General features: G+C 40.0%; 1 protein-coding gene across 1 annotated transcript in view; it reads right to left on the reverse strand.

The window, feature by feature from the left end:
* The window catches only part of LOC108795018 (store-operated calcium entry regulator STIMATE-like), a 59,818-nt gene that overhangs the window by 22,271 nt on the left and 14,720 nt on the right, over positions 1-22,827 (reverse strand). The window contains exons 2-4 of the mRNA XM_018566188.1: positions 10,523-10,571; positions 2,478-2,573; positions 1,131-1,252 (exon numbers count right to left, since the gene is read on the reverse strand). Coding sequence (XP_018421690.1) covers positions 1,131-1,252; positions 2,478-2,573; positions 10,523-10,571 — 267 coding nt within the window. The remainder of the gene's footprint in view (positions 1-1,130; positions 1,253-2,477; positions 2,574-10,522; positions 10,572-22,827) is intronic.

The raw sequence follows: 22,827 nt of genomic DNA on the forward strand, positions 1-22,827 counted from the left end.
TATTTAACTTCTTGAGAAATATTTCATACATTTGGTTATAAAAGCAACAAAGTCATCATATTTTATATTATACCAAATTAACTTGCCATTAATACCAGACACACATACTGTAAGTATCTAAAAGATACCCAAGCTGTAAAAAACCCTCAAAAACTTGACACTTTACACCAGAACATATTGGGTGGGAAATGCATGAGCCAATCTTTAACCATTTTGATGCCAAGGCATTTTTTGGCACATGTTATAATGCACATTTTAGGGAAATTACATAAACCCCCTAAGAATTATACGTTTCCTGAACGCACAGACCCTATAGAATAAAATGGAGGCAGTTACAAATTTTTACGTCGCATGATATTAGCGCAACTCTATCGCACACAAAAATTCTATAAACATTATACTTAATTTAATTTTGGTGCACAATAATACCCGTTTTTTTGTAAAATATTAAAATATAAAAAGATGGAGGTTATGCTGAGAACATGCATATCTAACATGCCTAGCTTAAAAATTGGGTGCGCCAAAAGTACGGCAACTAAAGTGCAGTACCCTAAATTATCCATTTAAAATAGTTCTGCTGCTTATTGTCATCTGTCAAATTAAAGTACAAATAAAACTATATGAGAAGTCCTTTTTTATTGGCCCACAATCTAAACATCTGCCTCAGGGTTTAGCATGGCTGGAGCTTTCAGATTTAACTTTATGCGTGCAATGTGACTAAACAAATTAAAGAATATATGAGAAGTTAGGCATTCTTTTTCAATGCATGACTAACAATACTGAGGATCCATACTGCCCTCCTGTGTAAAAGTTGGGAAAAGAAATGACTCAGTCTGCTATGCACAAACAGAATTCATCCTTCTTTCAAAAGGGTACCTACAAATTACGAGTTATAGAAAACAAATGACATTCACAACTAATTGCATTACCCTCACTGTGCAACAGTAACCTCAACTTAAAATAATAAAACAGCATGAATAATAGAATTCAAACAAAAGGTACCATAACACCGGAGTCAACAGAATATACTCGCATCAATAAACAAAACAGCATATAAAAAATACTATCTATATATGAATTATCAAATATCCTCTATAAGAATATAAAAGCAACAATATCAACATCCTTACCGTATTCACCAAATACCAATAATGTGTACTGTTGTCGCTCCACGATCATTGACACAAGTTTCACACTGAGCCAAATCACCAGCATCCCAAGAGTGGCATCTAGCAGAAAATGCATGAGGTATCTGTACAGAGAGAAAAATGTACATTACACATCCTGAAGTCATACAAATAAGCACAGGTACATTTACACATGCATCCTAGAGGCCTATATATGACTTTTACGGGTATTGATCATGAACTTTGGGTCTTTTCGTTGTTTTGACAATGAACAAGAAAAAAACTAAAATAAAATCAAAATTAGAACGCTCCTTATATAACACCACCCAAAAATGGAATATAATCCCACCCTACTCTTCTACACCATGTAGAATTATCTACACAAATGTTTTTTTCATACACACTCCATTAACTGGACAAACTCAGATTTATTTTATACGTTTTTTGTGAAAAGATGATCTAAAAAGTAGGGATGCACCGATACAGGTTTTTCGGTACGGAGTACGAGTACCGATATTTTTTTCCGGTACACGCCGATAGCAAATACAATTCCAGAAGTCCCATTAAGGAAGCCAGGCGGTGTGTATTGACTCGCCACCTGGCTTCCTGATTAGCCAGGAGGCGTGTAAAGACTCACCACTCGGCTCCCCGATTAGCAGGGAAGCCGTCGCCATGCTTCCTCATAAGCATGAAGCCGGCTTTCTGGCCAATCAGGAAGCTGGGCTTCCTCATTGCCCATCTTCCCAAACAATCAGGAAGCCAGGCAGTGTGTATTGACTCGCTGCCTGGCTTTCTGATACTGGAAGTTCGGGTATCGGGCTAGGCATTGGAGCATGCAGGCAAGTAAGAGTACTTGCCCAAATACTCGTTATTGGCACAAATACTAGTAATCGGTATCGGTGCATTTCTACTAAAAACACTTGATTTATACAAAGATGCTCCTATGGGCTCATGATGCTCTATTTTTGGTGCTTTTATTGTTAACACTTTATTTATGGAAGTAGTATTTACCGTATATACTCGAGTATAAGCCGAGATTTTCAGCCCAACCAAAGAAAGGTAAATGATGTATGAAAAAAGTAGAGCTAATTCAGCATAGCTCAAAGTAACATAACTGCTATAGATCTATTATTTAGTTTGTAAATAGGATTGCGTGACTGCTGCTAGCTTAGTCCCAGTTGTTGTCCAGTTTACTTTTACATTATTGACTCAGGAAGTGCAAGTACCCAACCTGTACAAATCTCATGTGACTGATAAGAGGAAGCAAAATGGCTCCATAGGGAAATAAATTGTACACCTCTTGTACACCACTGTATCTACACATGAAAAGGTTGATTACTCAGTACTCACAAAGAACATGGATCCTCTTCAGTCAGGTCTGAAAGGAACACATTTGTAAAGTGGATGAAGAGAGCTCCAATGGCTTGTTTAGAAGTGTCAAAAAACCTACAATAAAAAAGGAACAAAAAACACAATTCTCATATGGATATTTACTACAAAAGGTAAAATGTTTGGGCTCTTAAAATAAACAAACATTAAAAAGGAGAACTATGAGGTGAGTGCTTTTCACTCACCTCATAGTTCTAGCCGACCTGTGACAATGAGACTGTCACAGGTCAGCTCAGTAGATCGGGAGGTGAGCGAACACATACCGGCGTTCGCTAACCTCTCGATCCTGTCACGGCTCTCTGCCGTGACAGGGGAGGGGCTGGATTCCCCCCTCCCCGCTCCGATCCGCCAGCGCTGACTGGCGGAACGGATGGGGGAGGGTACAGCTGGCTCTGCCTCTAGATAGGCAGAGCCAGCTATCAGTCACGCAGCTGGACGGATCCCGGCACAATTGTCGGGATCTGCTTCAGCGTCTCAGTATATCGCGAGCAGTAGCTCGCGGTATACGGCGACGTCTCAGTATACCGCGAGCTACGGCTCGCGGTATACTGAGCCCAGAGTGAAGGGAGGACGCTATTTTGTGTCCTCCCGTTACCCTAAGGAGAACTATGGGGAAAAGCCTTAACCCCATAGTTCTCCTTTAACAACGTGTTCTAGCAGTTATGAGAAATGAGAGGAAAGTCCACATGTGACAGTTGTGATCAAAGCCTATTGTCTCCATACTGCTTTTCTGGTGACGGTTGTAGAATTTTAGATTTCCATTTACTTTCTGTTCCAGAAACAAAATGGTCACCAGGACAGAAAGAGAGAGTGAATCTTCCAAACAAAAGGAGAGAACAAGCTTTATCTACCCTTTCAAAACACTAGAAAAAAAGGCTTGTGTTAGAATTCCACTTCAACATCTGTCCTGCCCAGGGTATCCAAACTGACTGGGACACACAGACATGAAACACTGACTCTCCTTTAATAATGCTTCACCTTCCACCTAAGAAGTAGTAGAGGAATTGCTTAGGAAAGATATCTCTAGGGAGGTTACTCCCTGAGGTTTTCTTGTTTTTATCACTGATTGTAATATAGATCTTTTCATTTGATGGGCACTCTCAGTGACCATCATGGAGGCACTTTAGGACCCGTTCATACCAAAATCAGAAAGTAAATCACAATTCAACGGAGGTTCACGTGACCTGCGATTGTACTCTCCGTTTTACTTCCGTTGCACGTTTTTTTAAACTTTTGGGCAATTTTTATGTGAAGTACCATGTCCAGAGTGGACATACTTCACTTTACTGCCTTTTCCTTACTCGTGTTGCATTTACATGAGTTAGCATGTGTTTATAAAGTGTTTATAAAGTGCACTGAAAAAAAGGAGAGCATGCTTTTTCAGCACACTGCAATGCAACACAATGCATTAGTGTCTACTGGCCCCATTCACACCCATACATTTTAAGTGCCCTTGCGATAACATTTATTGAAAAATGGATGCCAACACAATACAACAGATCTGGTGTGAATAGGGCTTAAAGTGTATATCCTATCCCAAGTTTCCTTCTAAATGTCTAGGAGGATGTTCCAGCATTATTTTTTCTTTTACCTTAGTTTTTTTTAATACTTGTGACTTCATCAACATCCAATTTTTTTTGGGTGGATCTGATTGGAAGCCCAATGTTACTTTATGGGCAGCCCCCCGACTCTGTGTATGCCCGGAAAAAACCCCCCAAAAAACGACTGACTTCTGTTTTACCGCACCCGATTGTGACGGATTGAAGGCGAGTAAATGTAAATGGACACACGTAAATGGACACACAATTCCCCTTAGACCTAACGTGGGTCCGGTTGGTTCAGTTTTTAACTCCATCGCAAGATCGAGGAAAACAACTGTATGGACATGGATGCCAAAAAAGTTCCCAAGTTCACATCTGTTCCATACTGCTCCGATATGTGCACGGATCCCCTGCTGATCAGAATGGACGCCACCCATATAAAAAGGGACCCGATAAAGAAATTAATGCATGCATGTGGAGTGGAACCAAGAGGGGTGGGGGATAGAAAGAGTTCTGAAGTCCGGCAAGCTGACAAAGTTGGTTAGGATTTTAGTGCAGTAAAGGCTGCACTAAACAGCTCCCAGGTTGCAGCTCCCTGGCACACCCGTGCAGTCACAGTGCAAGTGGGTACTCAGGAACTACAGCAAACTGGACAATACACAGGGTACAAGGTACAGAAAAGAGGCACTAGTGGGAAGACGCAGGGAACATGCGTGACACAGGGAGCAGATAACTGAAGAGAACACAAAACAGGTGTACCCACTGGAATAGAAGAGAGGAATGCACAGGAGAAAGGAGGGAGGTGCACTGTAGGGCAGAGTAGAAAAACCACAGGAAGTTGGAGTAGGAGGCAAACCACAAAACAGATGTATCTGGGATACAACGAAGAGCAAGGCTGCGTGGAACAAGCAGCCACACAAGAGAACAGACACACGTAAGGACAGGTGCAGGGGCTCACGTAGGGGAATATAACCATACACTAGCAGGACAGCAGGATCTCACAGAGAGCACAGCACACATTGAGAGCGTGAATAGGCCAGAGACTAGGGCATATCTGCCCAGGGGAAGGTGCAAAGTACAGGCACACAGAAGAGAGCACAGAGATGGTGGGGGGAAACGTACAAACAAGGTAGGAGACCAGCACACAGGAACTACAACAAATGGGAAGACAAGAACCAAGCAAAGGGGGGGAATAGCCAACAGGGAGATCACGAGCAAAGGGGGAATAGCCAACAGGGAGATCACGAGCAAAGGGGGGAATAGCCAACAGGGAGATCACAGACACAGGAGAATCAGTACAAAGCAGGGATCCAAAAAGGTAAACTAGCACAGGAGATCACAAGCAAAACACAAGGGGTCTGACACAAGAAAGAAGACTTGTTGCTAAAACGAAAAGCAACAAGTGAGAGAGTGCTAAGTAGGAGGTGTGCAGATTGGCTGCAGCCCTGTGGAATCCCATAGGCTACAGCCAAGCAGCAGGGACCAACATGAAAATCTGGCATGGGTTGCCGGACATTGTGACAAGGAAGTTAGGAGCAGAAGGTATTTCTGGCAGATCATCAGGTATTTTTCAGTACCAGCAGAGTTTTTAAAGGGATAAAACATGGTGTAATGCACATGTATTGCAGAGATGTAGTAGTGTGTTTTTTTTTTGCCCTAACATATACTTTAGGTTTGCTTTACTCTGTCAGACAGGCTCAAACATAATAGAGGAGGTGGTAATAGGACTGTGTGGCAGAACATAATGCTTTAATTGCTATTACAATTTTTGTTTTCTTTTATTGGCAGGAGACTGCTGACAAGGGATAAAGTATTAACCAAGGAATTTTGATTTTTTATAATATTTCTTTACACAACATGCAAAAACAGTCCCTAACCGCCTCCCTAGATCTGAGCGGGCATATTTAAACGTCCTACCAGGACCACCCACTCACGCGCGCAGCTATCACATATGGGGGTTTTCTTAGCCCCGTAGGTGATAGCAATAAAGTTAAGTGGAAAAAAAAAATAGGAAAAAAAAATTTTGCAAACAAATTTTTTTAAAGTTACACATGAAAAAGAATAAAAAAAAAACATAAAAACACAAAAAGTTTTTTCACCCATACATACACACATGCGTTGGGTGCACATACGCGCGAAAAACTACTATTGCACCCATTACGCCGCACATGTTACATAACGCCGCAAACGTCCCAGTGAGAGCAATAAGTCTAGGGCCATAAATCACTGATAACACTAAACTGATGAGCAGTAGAAGCTTTTAAAGCATCGCCTATGGCCAATTTTAGGTATGGTAGTTTTTTGCAATTTCACGGGTGCACGCAGTTTTAAAGCTTGACATGTTTGGTGTCTATTCACCCGACGTGCCCCCGTCTTTTATATTTTACCATAAAATTGGGTAATAATAATCGTTTCCTAACAATTTAATTTTTTCAAAATTTTCAGTAATTTTTTACTAATATAGTAAAAAATAAAAACCGCAGTGGTGATCAAATACCACCAAAGAAAAGTGTGTCTCCAAAAAAATGGTATAAAATTAATTTCAGTACAGCGTTGCATGACGGAATAAATGTAATGCAGCGCTAAATACTGAAAAATTGCCTGGACAGGAAGGGGGTGTAAACACCTGGTCAGCAAGTGGTTAAGGGAGGAACTTCACACTACCCAGGTAAAATTATATTTGAAATCCTTTAAAAAACAAAAACAAACACATACTAGTCCATGGAGTCCAGCTTTGTCTTCCTTGTAGCTGAAGATCTCTTCTCCGGCTGACACCTTGAGAAGAGATCGTGTGCTGTGTGCAGACACACGGAGCCCTTGCCAGGTCTACAGGATGTGGTAGACAGGTGGAGTGCCTAAGCATGCATAAGATCTTGTAATGAACACCGCCTCCTGGGAATTGTGACGTAGGCATCACAGGAAGCAGCGGGTGGCCAGATTACATCAGTGAAATGCAACAATGGATGAAAAAAAAGGGGAAAGTAGGTATATTCACAGTGTTTTAACAAATTTAGGGTTTATATTAATTTTAAATCCATTGGTTTACTAAATTAAAAAAAAGGTGCCAATAATAAGAAGTATAAAACGCTATCTTAAAAAAATCTTTAAAACAGTACCTATAATTTAAAAAGTGAAATATGTTAAATTTGAATGAACAATTCTTGCCTATTTAGCACTCACCTATAAAAGGATATTGCACAAAGGGACGGATTAAGGACAGAAATATGTATTGACTATGACTGTTAGTACTATATAAAATCATAAAATCTAAAATTAAATTTCATTTTCATGTCCTCCTATTACTATAATTGCCTCATATAATTATTTTGCTTTGGCAGAAACTAATAAAACCTGAAACTGGACTGCTTGGTGTGGGTTACTGCACAAGACTGCTCTTTGTACGTCCTCTCATTTATCTGCATGTCATATAATATGAAGGGTTCAGATGAAAGACATATAAGAGAGCTGTTATACCTGCCAAAGAATTTGTATTTCTGCCCATTTGGTCCTGAGATTTACACAGTCCTGCAAACAGAAGGCGCAGACTGGTCCCCTGACCTTTCACTATCGCAATGAAGCAACACAATGCAGATACCACCCTGCCTCCATCCAGTGACTGGACAATAAAGCTGCACATCGAGGACCACCTTTCTCTGCTCACTCTGCTTTCTCCTAAAGTCAGCATTCTCCTTGTAGAACACAAGTACATGTAGCACACCAGTGTGCAGAGGATGATACCATGCTAAAATTCAGGTACTTACAGTTGTTGCATTTAAAATGATTTTAATGATGTTAAAGTGCTGCATTTAATGGTGTTTTTTAAATCTGACTAGAATTTAGGTTTATGTAATAACATCAAAACTAAATGGGCCTATGTAATAGACAAATATCAACACGCAAAAAACAACCTAAAGTAATGAATCCAAAATAAACATTTGGGGTTCTCACCACAGTTGACTGAAATCAGATTGGTTGCTGTGGGGCGCTCCAACACTATTGCTAATATGAAGCCTTACATTAACCCTGCAAATCTTGCTTTTGTAAATATCTGCTTGAGCATTTGTGAACATTAACATCTATGAGGTGAGTGCTTTCCACTCATCCTCATAGTTAGAGCTGACCTGTGCAAAGAAGCTGTCACATGTCGGCTCTATCGATCGGGTAGTGAGCAGAAACATGCACGATTTGCTCACTACCCGATCGTCTCCCTGCAGTGACTGTCAGTCACCACTCCCCGCAGGGATTCCCCAGCTGGCTCCACCTCTCGATAGGCAGAGCCAGCTGTCACTCACGCAGCTGGGTGGATCTCGACAGTACTGTCGGGATCCGTCCTGGCTGCGGCGCTCACAGGCAATAGCCCGTGATATACTGAGCTTTGGGTCATGGGAGGATACTAGTATATGTCCTCCTGTGACTCTAAAGAGAACTATGGGGAAAACCACTTACTACATAGTTCTCTTTTAACTACATTTGAAATTAAACTGAATTCAAGCAAAGTAATCCCAGGTCAAGATGCAAAAATTTGCAGCCCTACAGAAGCTGAACTTCATTCAAGTTTCATGGTGTACACAAAGAAGGGAAATGAACAGTTACTTCTAGATTGTGTCAGGCTAGATGTTTTAGGCTAGATGAGTCTTGCTTTTACACCAGTTTAAAGGCTAAAAAAAGTTCCTAGGAGCACCTGACTTCTATTTTTCTTAAACGCAGCTAAACTGACTGCATCTAAACGCAAGGTGTGAATGGATCAGTTGAAAATCATTAGATGCCTTTATATTGTTTTATTGATTTCCTCTTACTTCCTGTCCCATTGACATAGCAAGAAGTGAGAAGAAATCTCTATTAAGTGAGGTAAATCTTCCTAATGGGACACAAAAAAACCCAAAAACCTGTGTGACCATAGTTTTACCTTATCCCTACTCTAGCCAAAAAAATAAGGTTTAACTTAGAATACACTTTCAAAAGGATATCATAAGCTGCGCTATTAATCATACACTCCAATTAATACCAGAAAACATATATAATTCCTTTATTTCAATGTGCAGAAATACAATGGGAAAATAAGCTTATCTGGCAACAACCATGGTCTTTGCAGAGTAACTTAAAGTGGATGTAAATTTCAAATAGGATTTGGTACGTTATAAGGAACATCTAGAATTCCTGAAAATAGCAGTGTACTGCCTGTAATGTGAGGGTGCTTAGGTATCCCCTGGGTCTATAGCTTGATAGCTATATATCTACAATGTGAGATCTAAGGCATTGCTGGATCTGCAGTGAGATTTAGCGATGACACACACTGCTGCTCATTGTTCTCCTTGGAGAAAGTTTTGACAGGAGGAAGTGAACCATGCCTCTGCAAAGATGGCCACCTCAACACAAAAACACACAGTTCAGAACAAGGCAGTAATGAGGAAAAGATCATTGCCCTCCGCTTGCCTATTTCTGTGCATAGTTTAGAGAGTTTAGTTCCTTTTTAAGAACCCAATTGACAGTATGATGCAGTTTTCTCATGATGCGAAACAGGTGTGTTTAATATTCATCTCCTTATTATGTAGCAACAATGGATAATCCTTATCCTATGGGATCATGGTGGATACACAGCATGTAGTGAGGCCAGAAGAATGAGCACCAAGAAGTTTGACAATGTTTGAACAGTGTATTATTTAAACACAATAACTTACGGAAAGGAGGGTAGGGGTTATACAGGAAATCTGTACCACAGTGCTTTCTCCATAGCAGGTCAGTTCACCACCACAATGGTCAATGGGCAACAAGAGCATTTCTTTCATAAAGACCTCAGGAGGTAAAGAGATACACCCCAGGAAAAACTCCACTGGGAACTAGAAGCAATATATCTTTAAACTTGTATTGGTTCCAAAGCAAAACCTACTGGGCAAAGTTCACAATGATTGTCCGGGCTAATAAATATTTAGAACTCAAAGGGGTGCAGTTCTAAAACATTTGCAGAGCCATTCATTCTGCAAAACTGCATGTACATTTGTTTTGTGTGGATGAAGGCACAAAATTAATGTTTATATTTACGCAATGCGGATAGTTGGAGTTGAGGTGCATAAAAAAATATATATATTTCCTATGTTTCTCAGCTTCATCTTGTGGCACATAATGTGTTTTTTTCCGGATACTGTATTCGACATGGAAAGAAAATATACAAAGAGCATTTGTTTTTGGTTTTTTACCTTCATTTACACAGAAGAAATGCACATGAAGTTTTGCAGGCTCTGCAATTTTTAAAACAAATACACCCCATAGTGGTAATCCCTTTAAAAAAGACTGCTAGAAAAAAAATTCAATAGCAGCTAGTAGAAGCAATTAACACCATGCTCTTAGAGGCACCTATATGCACCCACAGAGCTCAAAATATATTCCCAAAATAGAGATCAACTGTCTCTTGCAACTAATTAACTAGTATATAGTTTATGAAAAATAGAGACAAATGAATATTCTCACCAAATTCTCCACGGGCGTCTCAGTTCCTTCGGCTCCTTCCAGCGTTTTACTGAAAAAGAACATTAATAAATCATACATTAAGAAATGCCAATTTTCTCACTCTAATAACTATCATACAACTCAACCCTACGGCTGCATGGATGTTCATATTTTTTTTTTTTTTGCTGCAGAGAGATTTAAACACTTGTTGGCAGTCATCTGATTTCAGTCCACTAAAATCAATGTGATGATAAAGAGCAACTTGACAACAAGTGGATAAATTGGTCAGTAGCAAAGCAGGAAGTATACATGTTAAACCTACTCTGATTAAATTATGGATTTAATGTGTTTTTTTTTTTAAATTAAACCACTACAGTAATACTTAGAGCAAAACCGTGACAATCAACTAACTAAAAATATCCAAATTGAAAATCCTACTAAGTAACCTTAGAATTTATTAAAGGGCAATTATAAGGCAAACAGAAAGAGACATCATTGTAGAGTAGAGGGGTAACTGAGTTGATAGACTCAATCATCAGCTATCCAGATCTGTAAATAACAGGCCTCTTCCACAGAGCACATAAATTGACACTCCATTCAGGAGTTAAACCTCACAAAATGCATTAAAAGCATCTTAACTACTAACAAAATGTATCCTATTTGTGTATCACTCGGCTGTAGATCCTCAAATCATCTCTGAATTGATGCCAACACTGTTCTTCCTGGAGGGTGGCTACCTTTGTTCCCCATGGTCCCTGTGTGTTTTGTAAAGTAGCCCCCACTCCAAGCTCACTCCTGTGATGGACTACAATCTCACGTTTAGTTCACTAATTTGTGTTGAATTGTACTCCATCACGGGAGAGAGCTTGGAGCGGTGACAACTCTACAACACACACAGTGACCATGGGGAACAAAAGTAGCCACCCTCCAGAAGGAAGGACAGTGTCAGCACCTATTCAGAGATGATTTGAGGATCTACAGCTGAGTTTAAGGTTTAACACGTAAATTGTAGTGTCAATTTATGTGCTCTGCAGAAGAGGCCTGTTATTTACAAAAGCCTGGAACCCCCACCTGCTTGCTGGAACTATTAAACATGACAGACAAAAAAATGAAAACAAAATAAAAAATTATTTACACACACACACACACACACACACACACACACACACACACACACACACACAAAAACACCACGTGGCCCACAAAAAACACCACGTTGCCTTCAAAAAAAGTTCTAGGTTTATTTGTTGATTATTGTGTTGTTATTTTTTTGGGATTATATTATATTGGCTCCTCATACAGTCCTACATTTCCACTGTCTTCATTAGGCATAATGCAACACTGTAAAAATGTCAATTACAAACAAAAAGCTGGTTTAAAAAAGTAAGAAAAAAAATCAAAAATAAAAAAGTAAACTTGACTGGTCACTATATACAACCACCATATATACAAACACCATTTGTGATCTTGTATTCATTCCAATTGTTATACAGTAATAGGCTATAAGTTATAGTACACATTTCTAGTGATTTTGCATGTTAATTAAATAAAAGGAGTCAAAACTGAAAAAATGAAAATCTGAATACAAAAGATATTTATATCTAACTGGGAAAGAGGGATTCTGCCGCTGACAATAAGCAGTTGTAAAATTTCCCAATTATACTACAATAAATTAAACCCCTAAAATTAAAGAAATTAAAGAAATTGCACCCTAAATAAAAAGGTCGTAGATCATCAAATAATGTTCATCATAAAACATATTAAAGATTATAAAATCAGTTCTTCCTATTTTTAGAAGATACATATTATTATTTTTTCTGATGGTCATCTGATCATTTTTAGGATGGTTTTCAATCAGTTCTTTTGTAGCTAACCTTTATTTCTTAGAATGCAAGCCCTTTTGGGCATAAGTATTTTACTGTGTCATGTATTTATAATGTTGTAGCTATAACCCACATGCCCTCACGTCCCTGTGGCAGGTATTGTAGTAGTGCATTTTTATTATTATGACTATAAATATTAAACAAAGGAAATAAGAAATGAACAAAGTAGATTGTGGTGTGCAGATTCTGAGTGATAAGGTGCCAACCCCTGGTAAAGTAGTAATAACAGATAAAGAAGGAAAGCAGTTGGGGTTTTTTTGGGCACCAGATGACAAGTCCAATGAACAAAAAACTGTATGTATGTATGTATGTATGTATGTATGTATGTATGTATGTATGTATGTATGTATGTAATTTTGTTCATTGGACTTGTCATCTGGTGCCCAAAAAACCCCCCAACTGCTTTCCTTCTTTATCTGTTATTACTAAGGAAATAAGAAAGAAAAAAAATATTCAGCAGATCACCATTGAGTCAGACTATATACGGTAAATGTTAAGCCGGTAAAATGACTTGTTGCTTAATGAAGATCATTACACTCATTTGTTAACTTGAATTTTTTACTATACAAAATCATATGCTCATCATTTGTGAAAGCTGCACAGTGTAAGCCAGAATTATAATTGTGAACCTTTTGAATATTTGCATTTACCATTAGATCAGTATATGACTTTGTATGTGCTTTTAAGCAAGTAGAAACCCTTCTAAAACTGCACCGTATGCATTCAGTTCAGTCATGCACATTGCTTAACGTATGTTTTCCATGTCAATGTATGCATAACCTTAGCTACACTGGATTTTTAGCCCTTTGACCTAGAAAAGGTTTTGTCTTCTTTACATGACCTTGTTTTGAACCGCAAACATTTTAAAAGGCACACTAACCCCATTTCTATATTATGCAGAATGTGAATATTAGCAGGTGGTGGTTATAGGTTGTACAATTTTAGTCCAGCCTCTAGTCAATGCCTTTATCTTCCTATAAGGCTGGGTTCACACCTAGGCATATTGAATGTGTGTGTATGTCGCACGTTTCGTGCCGCACGTTTTTACCGCGATCTGCGGTAAAAAACGCACAACGCGCGTTTCCGAGGGCTACCTGGCTGTATCCCAATGGATACGCACGGCAAATATGCCCCAACGCCTTCTTTGGGCGTAGGGTGTTATGCAGCGCATTCCTACGCGCTGTAAAACGCCCAGGTGTGAACCAGGCCCAAATGTTTTCTTTCTCATTAAGTTTGATTCCCTTTATTACTTGGAATTAAGTGCTGGTTAAATCTTTCAAACAACTGGGTTTAGTGTCAAACCAAAATGACAAACAGGGAAATTGATGGCCTAAGGTGGCCACAATATTTTATCCTTGATGACCTATACGTGTCTAGGCATCTGAAGACTGCTAATAACTCTCCCTGTTGTCTAATCTCTACAGCTGTGCAAAATAAGTTCAGAAAATTGCCATTTTTAAAATTTCTAGAACTTTTAACTGTACCTGGGCACAGTTCACCCCCTTAGTCCGGTTTATTTTTGTAGTATGAGTGCTCGGGACCATGCCTGACCATGGTTCAGCGTACCATGCCTGGGACTGCTTGGAACAGGTGGTCTGGGGCACAGTTCACCTGAAGTCTGGTATGGCTTGCTTTAAAGCGAGTGCAAACCATGCCCGAGGACTAAAATCTCAACAATCACTGAGCACGGGAAGGAGGAATCACTGAGGTCTGGCTGGGAAAGGAGATGATGGAAGTGTACTGGGAATGCTGGGAAAGTTGAACCCCTTTTGAAAAAGGCCTTTTTAAATTTTGCATAACATCATCCTGATAACGAACTTCTATATTGAAACGCCTAGTGCATGACTAAAGAACCTTACAGTATAAGGGCACGTTGGACAGCATGCCCCCCAACGTTTTGATATGGGAAACAGAGACACATTATAGTATGAAGTATTGAAAGGATATTCCCCTGCCACAGCTCAAATAATGTAGACCATGAGGATCAATGTGCAAAAAAAAAAAAAAAAAAAAAAAGAAGAGACTAGTTTAACCAAAAATTGCTTGTTTGACCAGTACCTTTCCTTTATTTTAGCTTTTTAAAATGTTTGCTTAAGGATTTAGTACAATAAAACACTTACATTTTTTTAATAGAGGTCTATACATACAAAGACAAAAATTGGACAACTGAGAAGGAAAGAGGGGCTTTGGTACTCCAGGGTGAAGTATAAGTGTACTTCCACTTTCGCAGCCAAATTGGGATAACACATGGCATAAGCTAAAAAAAAATTAAAACATGCTTCTTGCAGTTTAATTGATTTTCCTTGGGTTAGGGTTTCTACTTGGCTTCTGAAAAGGTTAAAATATCTACTTGCTTTTTCTTTTGTAATGTTAGAAGGGGCTGTAAAAGGGAGGTAAATGAAAAATGATTACAACCCTGGCTTCTCCACTGTAAGTTAAGGAAGTTATTGAGAGAAACGCAATACGCAAATTTCAGTCCCAAGTCTTTCTATAAGGGCAGATCACTGTGAAGTTGCTCAGAAAAAAACTCAATTCAGCCACGTCGCCTGCTTTAAGAAAACTTTTAAAAAGGTAATAAATAGTTTTGAAAACATTATTTTTCGGCATGCTGTGTGAATAGGAACACATAATAAACATTTTTTAAAAACCCAAAAAATCCTTTATGTGACCGCAAAAGTGTAACTACACTTTAAAATAAGCAACACAGAAAAAAGAATGCATCTCAACTTAAAAGGAAGCATTTAGTGACATGGTTTAGAGCCAGCCAATCGTCAGCTCAACACTGACATCTAGTGATAAGTTAAGTAGTTATTACTAAACTTTACACGTTTTTACTTTAGGTCAAAATAAAAAACAGAAATATTGCAAAAGCAAAAATAAATACAAAAATACAAATAAATAGTACACCGCATGTATCCAAAAAGTGTGCAGTTTTTTTTATTTTTTATTTAGTGTACATTATTTTTTTTAAAGCATAACTGCATATAATTTATAGTTTGCTAGGTCTCTATTTTAAGGAAAGAACAAGCTACTTGCACAGCAGGACAAATAGATATGTATCCCTCTTAACAGAGACACGGACCTGACAGGGTTCCCCCACTCGGACCAAAGCAAGAATGAGGCTGTATATTCTGCAATATTTACATTTTTGTTAAACTCATTCAATGAATCCAAGCTCTGCAAGCTGAGATAACATGCACTGCATTAATGCATTTACACAATTTCAGAGTAAGTAACCATGAGATAAATCATAAAACAAAGTTCAGGAATATTCCTTTATCCCATTGTTTTGCAAATCCACTCACCTGCTGCCCGCCACGTCCCTCACCTTGTTGTGCCACTGCCGCATTACCAGCCGTCCCATTAAAGTGAATGGGACTGTCAGTGAGTCAACAGCAGGTCAGAGGAGGAGCCGCTGCGGGACAAAGATGACAGTTGCTCTTTAAAAATTATGATTTAAAATCGAGTGGATTTAAATCAAGCCTTTTACTAGTGATTTAAAATAGACTTGATTTAAATCAAATACACCCTGATTTGGGATTTAGAAATATACATGCAAGCTACTCATTAGAGGGAGCTCACCTGGGGAAATCGGTGATGGAAAAAGATTTGGGGGTCCTTGTAGACTGCAGACTCTGCAATAGTATGCAATGCCAGGCTGCAGTATATAATGTTAGCAGATTAGTATTACGCATAAAACATTTTTTTGCTCTAGTGACAAATCCATTATTCTACCACTATATAAAACACTGGTCCAGGTTCATCTAAAGTATATGGTTCAGTTTTGGTCACTGATCCACAGAAAGGACGCCTTGAGCTGGAGCGAGTCCACACAAGGACAATGAAACAAATTAAATAAGGGGGCTGGAGGACCTAACAAAACATTACAAAAATGACACTTGTTGACTCCAGAAAGGAATGATTAGGAGTGGATAGGATTGTAATGTACAATTTGTTTAATGGTGATAATACAAATCAACAATACACTGTTTCCTGTAAGTTCACTTAAGAAGACAAGAGGCCACCTGTAATTGGAGGAAAAAAGGTAAATTCTCAAACTGCAAAGTGCATTCTTTACTGTTAGAGCAGTCAAAATTGTGGAACTTGTAAAGCTGGCCATACACGATTCGATGTTTCTTTTTTGTTCAGCCCAAACAAAAAAAGAAAAACAAAATAGGACAGATTCCTCTATCAACACTAAAGAGCGTGGATGGACAAATCCACTGCTGTTTACATTGTATTCTGATGGTGGCTGCTGTCAGAATAAACAAACAGAACCTATACCTCCCCAATACAGACCAGGTCTCTTTCCTGCAGCGTGTAATGCCGCTTATCCTTGAATTTGAGGAGGGTGTACTGTTGGTTGGGGGAGACTTTAATTTTGCACTCGACCCCCTCATGGACGTATCTCGCACAGCCTCCCATCTCCCCTACTCCCGCCTCCGTAAACTTAAATCGGAACTACATCTCCTTCAACTGACTGACGTGTGGCGCCTTATACACCCGCGAACTAAGGACTTTACGTTCTACTGCTCGGTGCACAACACATACTCGCGCTTAGATTATTTTTTTCTACGACACAAGGACCTCTCTTTGGTTGTTGATGTGTCCATTGCAGACATCCTGCTCTCAGACCATGCCCCAGTCCACATGGCGTTAATCGGCTGCTCTCAATATATCTCTTCCCCAGGAGGAAGTGGAATCCTTGCGCTCTTCCTTTACTTTTACTTGGTCCACGGACACTCTGACGTACCTCGGCACCTCCATCACGTCAGATCCCGCACGACTCTATGACTCCAACTTTGCCCCCCTACTCCTGAAGACTAAACAAGAGCTATCCAGATCGCTTTTAAGATCTACGGACATTTCCCCCTTTCCCTCGCCTATGACCCCAGTGATCGGCGACCCAGACTTCCCGCCCGGTGTTCAAGACCCCCGCTTCCGCCGCCTCCGGGAAGCCAACAAGTTCCGCATATACGACCTACACCCCTCTGGCCGGTGGCTATCGGTCGGTGAAATTTCCAACCTGACAGACCCTCCATTAGACCACCTGAGCTCCCTCCAACTACGGCACTTCATGCTCTCTATTCCCAGTCACCACCGGCTCTCCAGGCCCCTTACCCCATTTGAGAAAGTCTGCAAGGAGGAGATACCCACCCATCACGCGATCTCCCTCCTGCATTCCATGCTGATATCCCCCCCTCCAGAGTCTTAACCGACATTCCTGGCCAAATGGGAAAGTGATTTACACACCACTAGTCATGCTGTTGAGACGTTGTCTCCTAATATTGTTGTATCATTTTTATGTACAATAAAGTTGATTCTTGATTTCAAAAAAAAGAATACACAAACAGTGCATGTAGGCGATTGGCTGCATGCACATTCAGCTGAAGATTTTCCAACTGGCTCCTTCAATCCTGTGATTGACAGATGCTGAGTGGAAGGGTGCCGACAGGGGCACCCAGTGTGCGAATTTCATCAAGAACCAGACGATATTTCATAGTGCCAGGCCAGCTTTAAGTGTAGTTGTTCCTATGTATAAAATTATTATGTGGGGAAAGCCTTTTTTGCTCATTACATATGCAGACTCTGCTCCCTGCTGTGCATTAGTACAAAGTTGTAGTGCAGTGCAATGCAAGTCTAACTTGGCCAACTCTTTGAAAACAATTCACCCCCTGGGTGACTGATAGCTTATCGCAACAGTTGTAGAGCCAAAGGAAATCTCATGCTCCAATTCCTTAGCCACCATCAGGATTCCCCAGGTGCTGGTCTAATAGGTGCGTCTCCACCTTTGAATGCAGCAGTATACGAACAGACCGCACTATCCAGAGAATTCCAATACTGCAGACTTTATTGAAATTCACAGCAAATCCAGTATAACAGTGAATAAAAGTGTATAAAGCAACAAATGCCCGCACTGCACACCCCCAACCAACTACAACCGCAACAGTTGCGGGAAGAAGTGGGGGTCATTGCAAATTGAGTGTTTGCTCACTGCACAATGCTACAGCGCAACAAATGGAAAAAGATAGGAAAGATTTTAAAATGAAAGTCATTTAACAACTACTTAAAGTATAACTCCATTTTTGAAAACAAAACAAAAAACATACATCTATAGCTGGATCCTCATTGAATGTCATGAGTGAATGACAGTTCAAAAAAAAAGTGTGTTATTTTTATATCAGTCCAATGAAAATTTACAGTCACACCACCAAAATAAAGATCTATATCCTTATGCTAAAGAGATCCTGTTGCCAGACCATTCATTTCAACAAAAAATCATCCCATAATATTATATGTGCATTTAATGTATTTTATGCATGTTCAAAGGCACACTGCAAGCGAATAAAACAATCCTTTTTGAAAAGTAGAAAACACTGAAATGTTTTGAGTTGGTAACAGGGCCTCTTTGTATCTGCAGCTTAAACTTAAAACACAAACAATAGTAAAACCTTGCAAACACTAGGTAATTATTTATAATGATCTTATTACACGAAAGCTCAGTTCCGAAAATTGACAAGGGAAAACAGGCATCACAACCTCTGGATCTTGAGTTCACAAATCATTTAAAAGATTTAAAAAAAAAAAAAAAAACACTCAGAAAAGAATACTATTAAACTCCAAAGTCACCAAACTGCATAAAGAGACTCATCTAGCACAGGGGCCAGGTATCCAGTTTCTTCCAGATAGCGCCTACATTTCAGGTTTTCTCAATTTTTGTCAGTGGGGCAGGCTCCCCCCCCCCCAAAAAAAAAATCCTGCTGGCTCCTGGAATTGACGAACTCGCTCCTGAAATCCATGTTAATGTGTCCGCCCTGATCTAGCAAGATGGCACTTGGCTATACAGCTGTTCATTAGAACAACAGCATTCACACAGACAGCATCCAGATTAATGCTACATTGCAATTAGAGCTGCAGCTAACGATTATTTTCAAAATCGATTAGTTAGCCGATTATTAAGTTCGATTAATCGGTTAATCGGATAAACAATCAAATACATTTAAAAAAATGGCTCCAGTGATGGACTACTAGTTTGTATTGACAGGAGCAAGCTTGGAGCGGTGGAAGTAAAAAAGAAAAAAAGTGTGGTGTGCAATATAGTGAAATGGAAAGTGTAAAATTATACAGAAATCAATGCAGAATTGCACCAGCTATAGAGGACTACTAATCCCAGCAATAGTACAATATACAGCGCAATGCAGAATATCACCAGCTATAGAGGAGCACAACAAATCCCAGCAATAGTACATTATAGCTGGTGGTATTCTGCATTGCGCTGTATAATGTACTGTTGCTGGGTTTTGTAGTCCTCTATAGCCAGTGGTATTCAGCAGTGCACCACTGTATAATGTATTATTGCTGGGATTTGTAGTGCTCCTCTATAGCTGGTGGAATTCCACATGGCGCTGTATAATGTATTATTGCTGGGATTTGTAGTCCTCTATACAGCGCAGTGCAGAATATCACCAACTATAGAGTACAACAAATCCCAGCAATAGTACATTATACATACAGTATATAATGTATTGCTGGTATTTGTATTCCCATGTATAATATACAGCACAATGTACCATCAGCTATAGAGGAATACAAATCCCAGCAATACATTATAGAGCACCACGTGTGGGAAAGTGCAGGCTTACCTGAGCAGTCTTCCAGCAACTTGCTTCTGAGATTGGGCCTGTCAATCTGCCGCTGTCATCTCCCCACACCTGCTCCTCCTTACTACATCTCCCCGCGTCCCTGTGCCGAGGGAGAATGTGGGCGGGCGGTGAGTGTGAGGCGGGAAGGAGGTGTGGCGTGTAGAGCGTGGATGCGGGTCTGGCAGCGTTGAGCGTGAGTTGGGGAGGAGGTGCGGTGCGCAGCGTGTGTGGAGCCGTGAACAGGGCCAACTGATCAGAAGCCGATTAATCGATTATTGAAAAAGTTGACAACTTTTTCAATAATCGATTATAATCGATTATGTCGATTAGTTGTTGCAGCCCTAATTGCAATATAGCAGGATACTAAACCAACATCAAGATGACGATACATGCACCTTCAGGGACTCTAAACTCAGGAGTTAAAGCTTAAAAATGCATTCAAGTACCTTAAAGTATAATAAAAGCCTCCATTTTTTTGTCCATATAGCTACTGCTAGCAAGCAGTAGATATATGCAAAAAGCGTAGAAAAAATAAAAAAAAGCTTTAAAAAAGGAGGTCAATACTTACCTGTGTCTTCCCCACGCGCTCCCATCCGAAAATGTGAAAATTCATGGGCGGCCGCAAAGCATCTTGGGGTGGGCGCATGCGCAGTTCACATTTTCGGCCATAGGCGATGAGAGACATAAGGTATGTCTATGCACGCGTGCACCCGCATGCAGACACCGTGGGACAGGAAGTGCCAGCAAGGATAGAGGAGTCAGCGCTGGATCAGAGACCCGCAGCAGCGCTGGAAGGACAGATGGAAAGGACAGGAAAGAAGATCGGAATAAGAGACATCATTTAAGGTAAGTGCTTTAATTAACATTGGGGGAGGGAAAAACTATTTTGACTTTAATGTTACTTTAACTATTAACAAAAATTAGGCTTATTTGTGTATCACTCAGCTGTAGATCCTCAGATCATCTCTGAATTGGCGCTGCTGACATTGTCCTTCCTTCTGGAGGGTGGCTACTTTTTTTTCCCCATGGTCCTTGTGTGTGCTCATCAGTTTAGTGTTGCAGTGACTGATGGCCCTAAATGTATTGCTCTCACTGCGACGTTCGCAGCGATATGTAACGTGTGGTGTAATCTTTTTCGCACGTAGGCGCACCCGACGCGTATTTACGTTTATATTACGCGGGGATGGTGGACTTACAGCTTTTTTTGGTGTTTTTTATTTTGTTTTAATGACTCATTTTTTTTCTTACACTTAACTTGATTGCCATCACATGGGAGATAAAAAAAACGACAGATCCTCTTTATGGAGACATCAGGGGTCTCTAAGACCCCTAATGTCCCCTTGGGACCCCCAAAGAAGCTGATGAAGCAGAGATCTGCTTCACCAGCTTCTTCTCTGGCTAGCAGCCAGAGAAATAACAGCTAAAGGCGGAAGTGATGTAATACACATGGCTTTCCCTTTTAGAGAGAGGAGGAGGGATAAGCGGTGGGGAATGCTGATCTCTCCATACATTGGACACTACAGGCAAGCTTCTGTTGCCAAGAACAGATGGCAATATGATAGATAAAGGACACAAACAGGGACATTTCACATGTTAATTACATGTCAATGAGAACATGTAACAATATAAAGTAGGTGTTATCCCAATTTGGCTGCAAAAGTCAAAATACACTTTAATGTGTATATCCACTTTCGCAGCCAAATTGGGATAACACCTATTTTATATTCCTGCAATTAACCGCACAAGACCGGTATTAATAAAATCCAAAATTCCAAAATGTACTACCCTACAGGATCCAAGATTTAACATGTACAGCATATACACCACATACAGCATATACACCACCACTTTTGCTGTGGGGGGCCTCTACACTGCATGGGTTAAATGCTTAAGCTTAGGTGTAGAGTAATAAGCTGTAAAACCTGCCATACTTTTCACTACCTGGAACCCAGTGCCCTCCTTGTCTCCATGACACTCAAGGATAAGGGCAGCCGCGAGAAGTCAGAAAGCCAGTGGCCAGTAGAGCACCGGTGGGAAGTGGCTTTGTCGAAGCAATCACACAGTGCGGTGGAAACCTGCCAGAGTGAGGAAAAAGGTACACAACCTATACCTGTACCTTTAACAAACATTTAACTCTTGCAGCGTGGGGGGGGGGTAACCAATGCAAGGGTAATTTTTGCTGCTGCCCAGAGAGGGGCTTTAAGATGATCTCTTTCATATGTATGTCACAGCACAGTAAAGCATTCCTAAAACCAAAACCATCTCGCACCATCACAAGTCTCGCTTCCATCATAAATTTCAAAAACAGGGAGTTAGTCCTTAATGTAGGATATTGGGTGGAGCCATGCAACTCGTTAGTTTATGACCCTAAGCCAACTCTGCATCCACTAAAAAAACATGTAGCCATCTTGTTTAATAAAGGATTGATTGTGCCGTACACTGATTCAATGGAGGCTTTTTGGTTCCTTTTGTCTCCCCTCACCATAAACATGGTGGTTATAGATGCCTAAGAATATTAAAATAACTAAAGTTTTACTTTATGAATGTTCTTAATTTTAACTGAATCATTTCATCTTTACCCAAGTCGTGACATGAAATATGGTCTTCGTTTACAGACTTGCAACATTTTACTTGTTAAATCATTATTGCACAAATGGTTTAATACAATCAAGGTCTGAGAGGAAAAAGCATGTGAGCTTCCAACATAGCAATATCTTAAGAGATCATAAGTGAAGTCAGCAAACAAGTCAGATATTCAACCAAGTGCAGTAGTAGGGTTCAACTACCATAAAAAAGAAAA

This window comes from Nanorana parkeri, unplaced genomic scaffold, assembly GCF_000935625.1.
Source record: "Nanorana parkeri isolate BGI_ZX_2015 unplaced genomic scaffold, ASM93562v1 scaffold27, whole genome shotgun sequence".
Lineage (NCBI taxonomy): Eukaryota > Metazoa > Chordata > Amphibia > Anura > Dicroglossidae > Nanorana > Nanorana parkeri.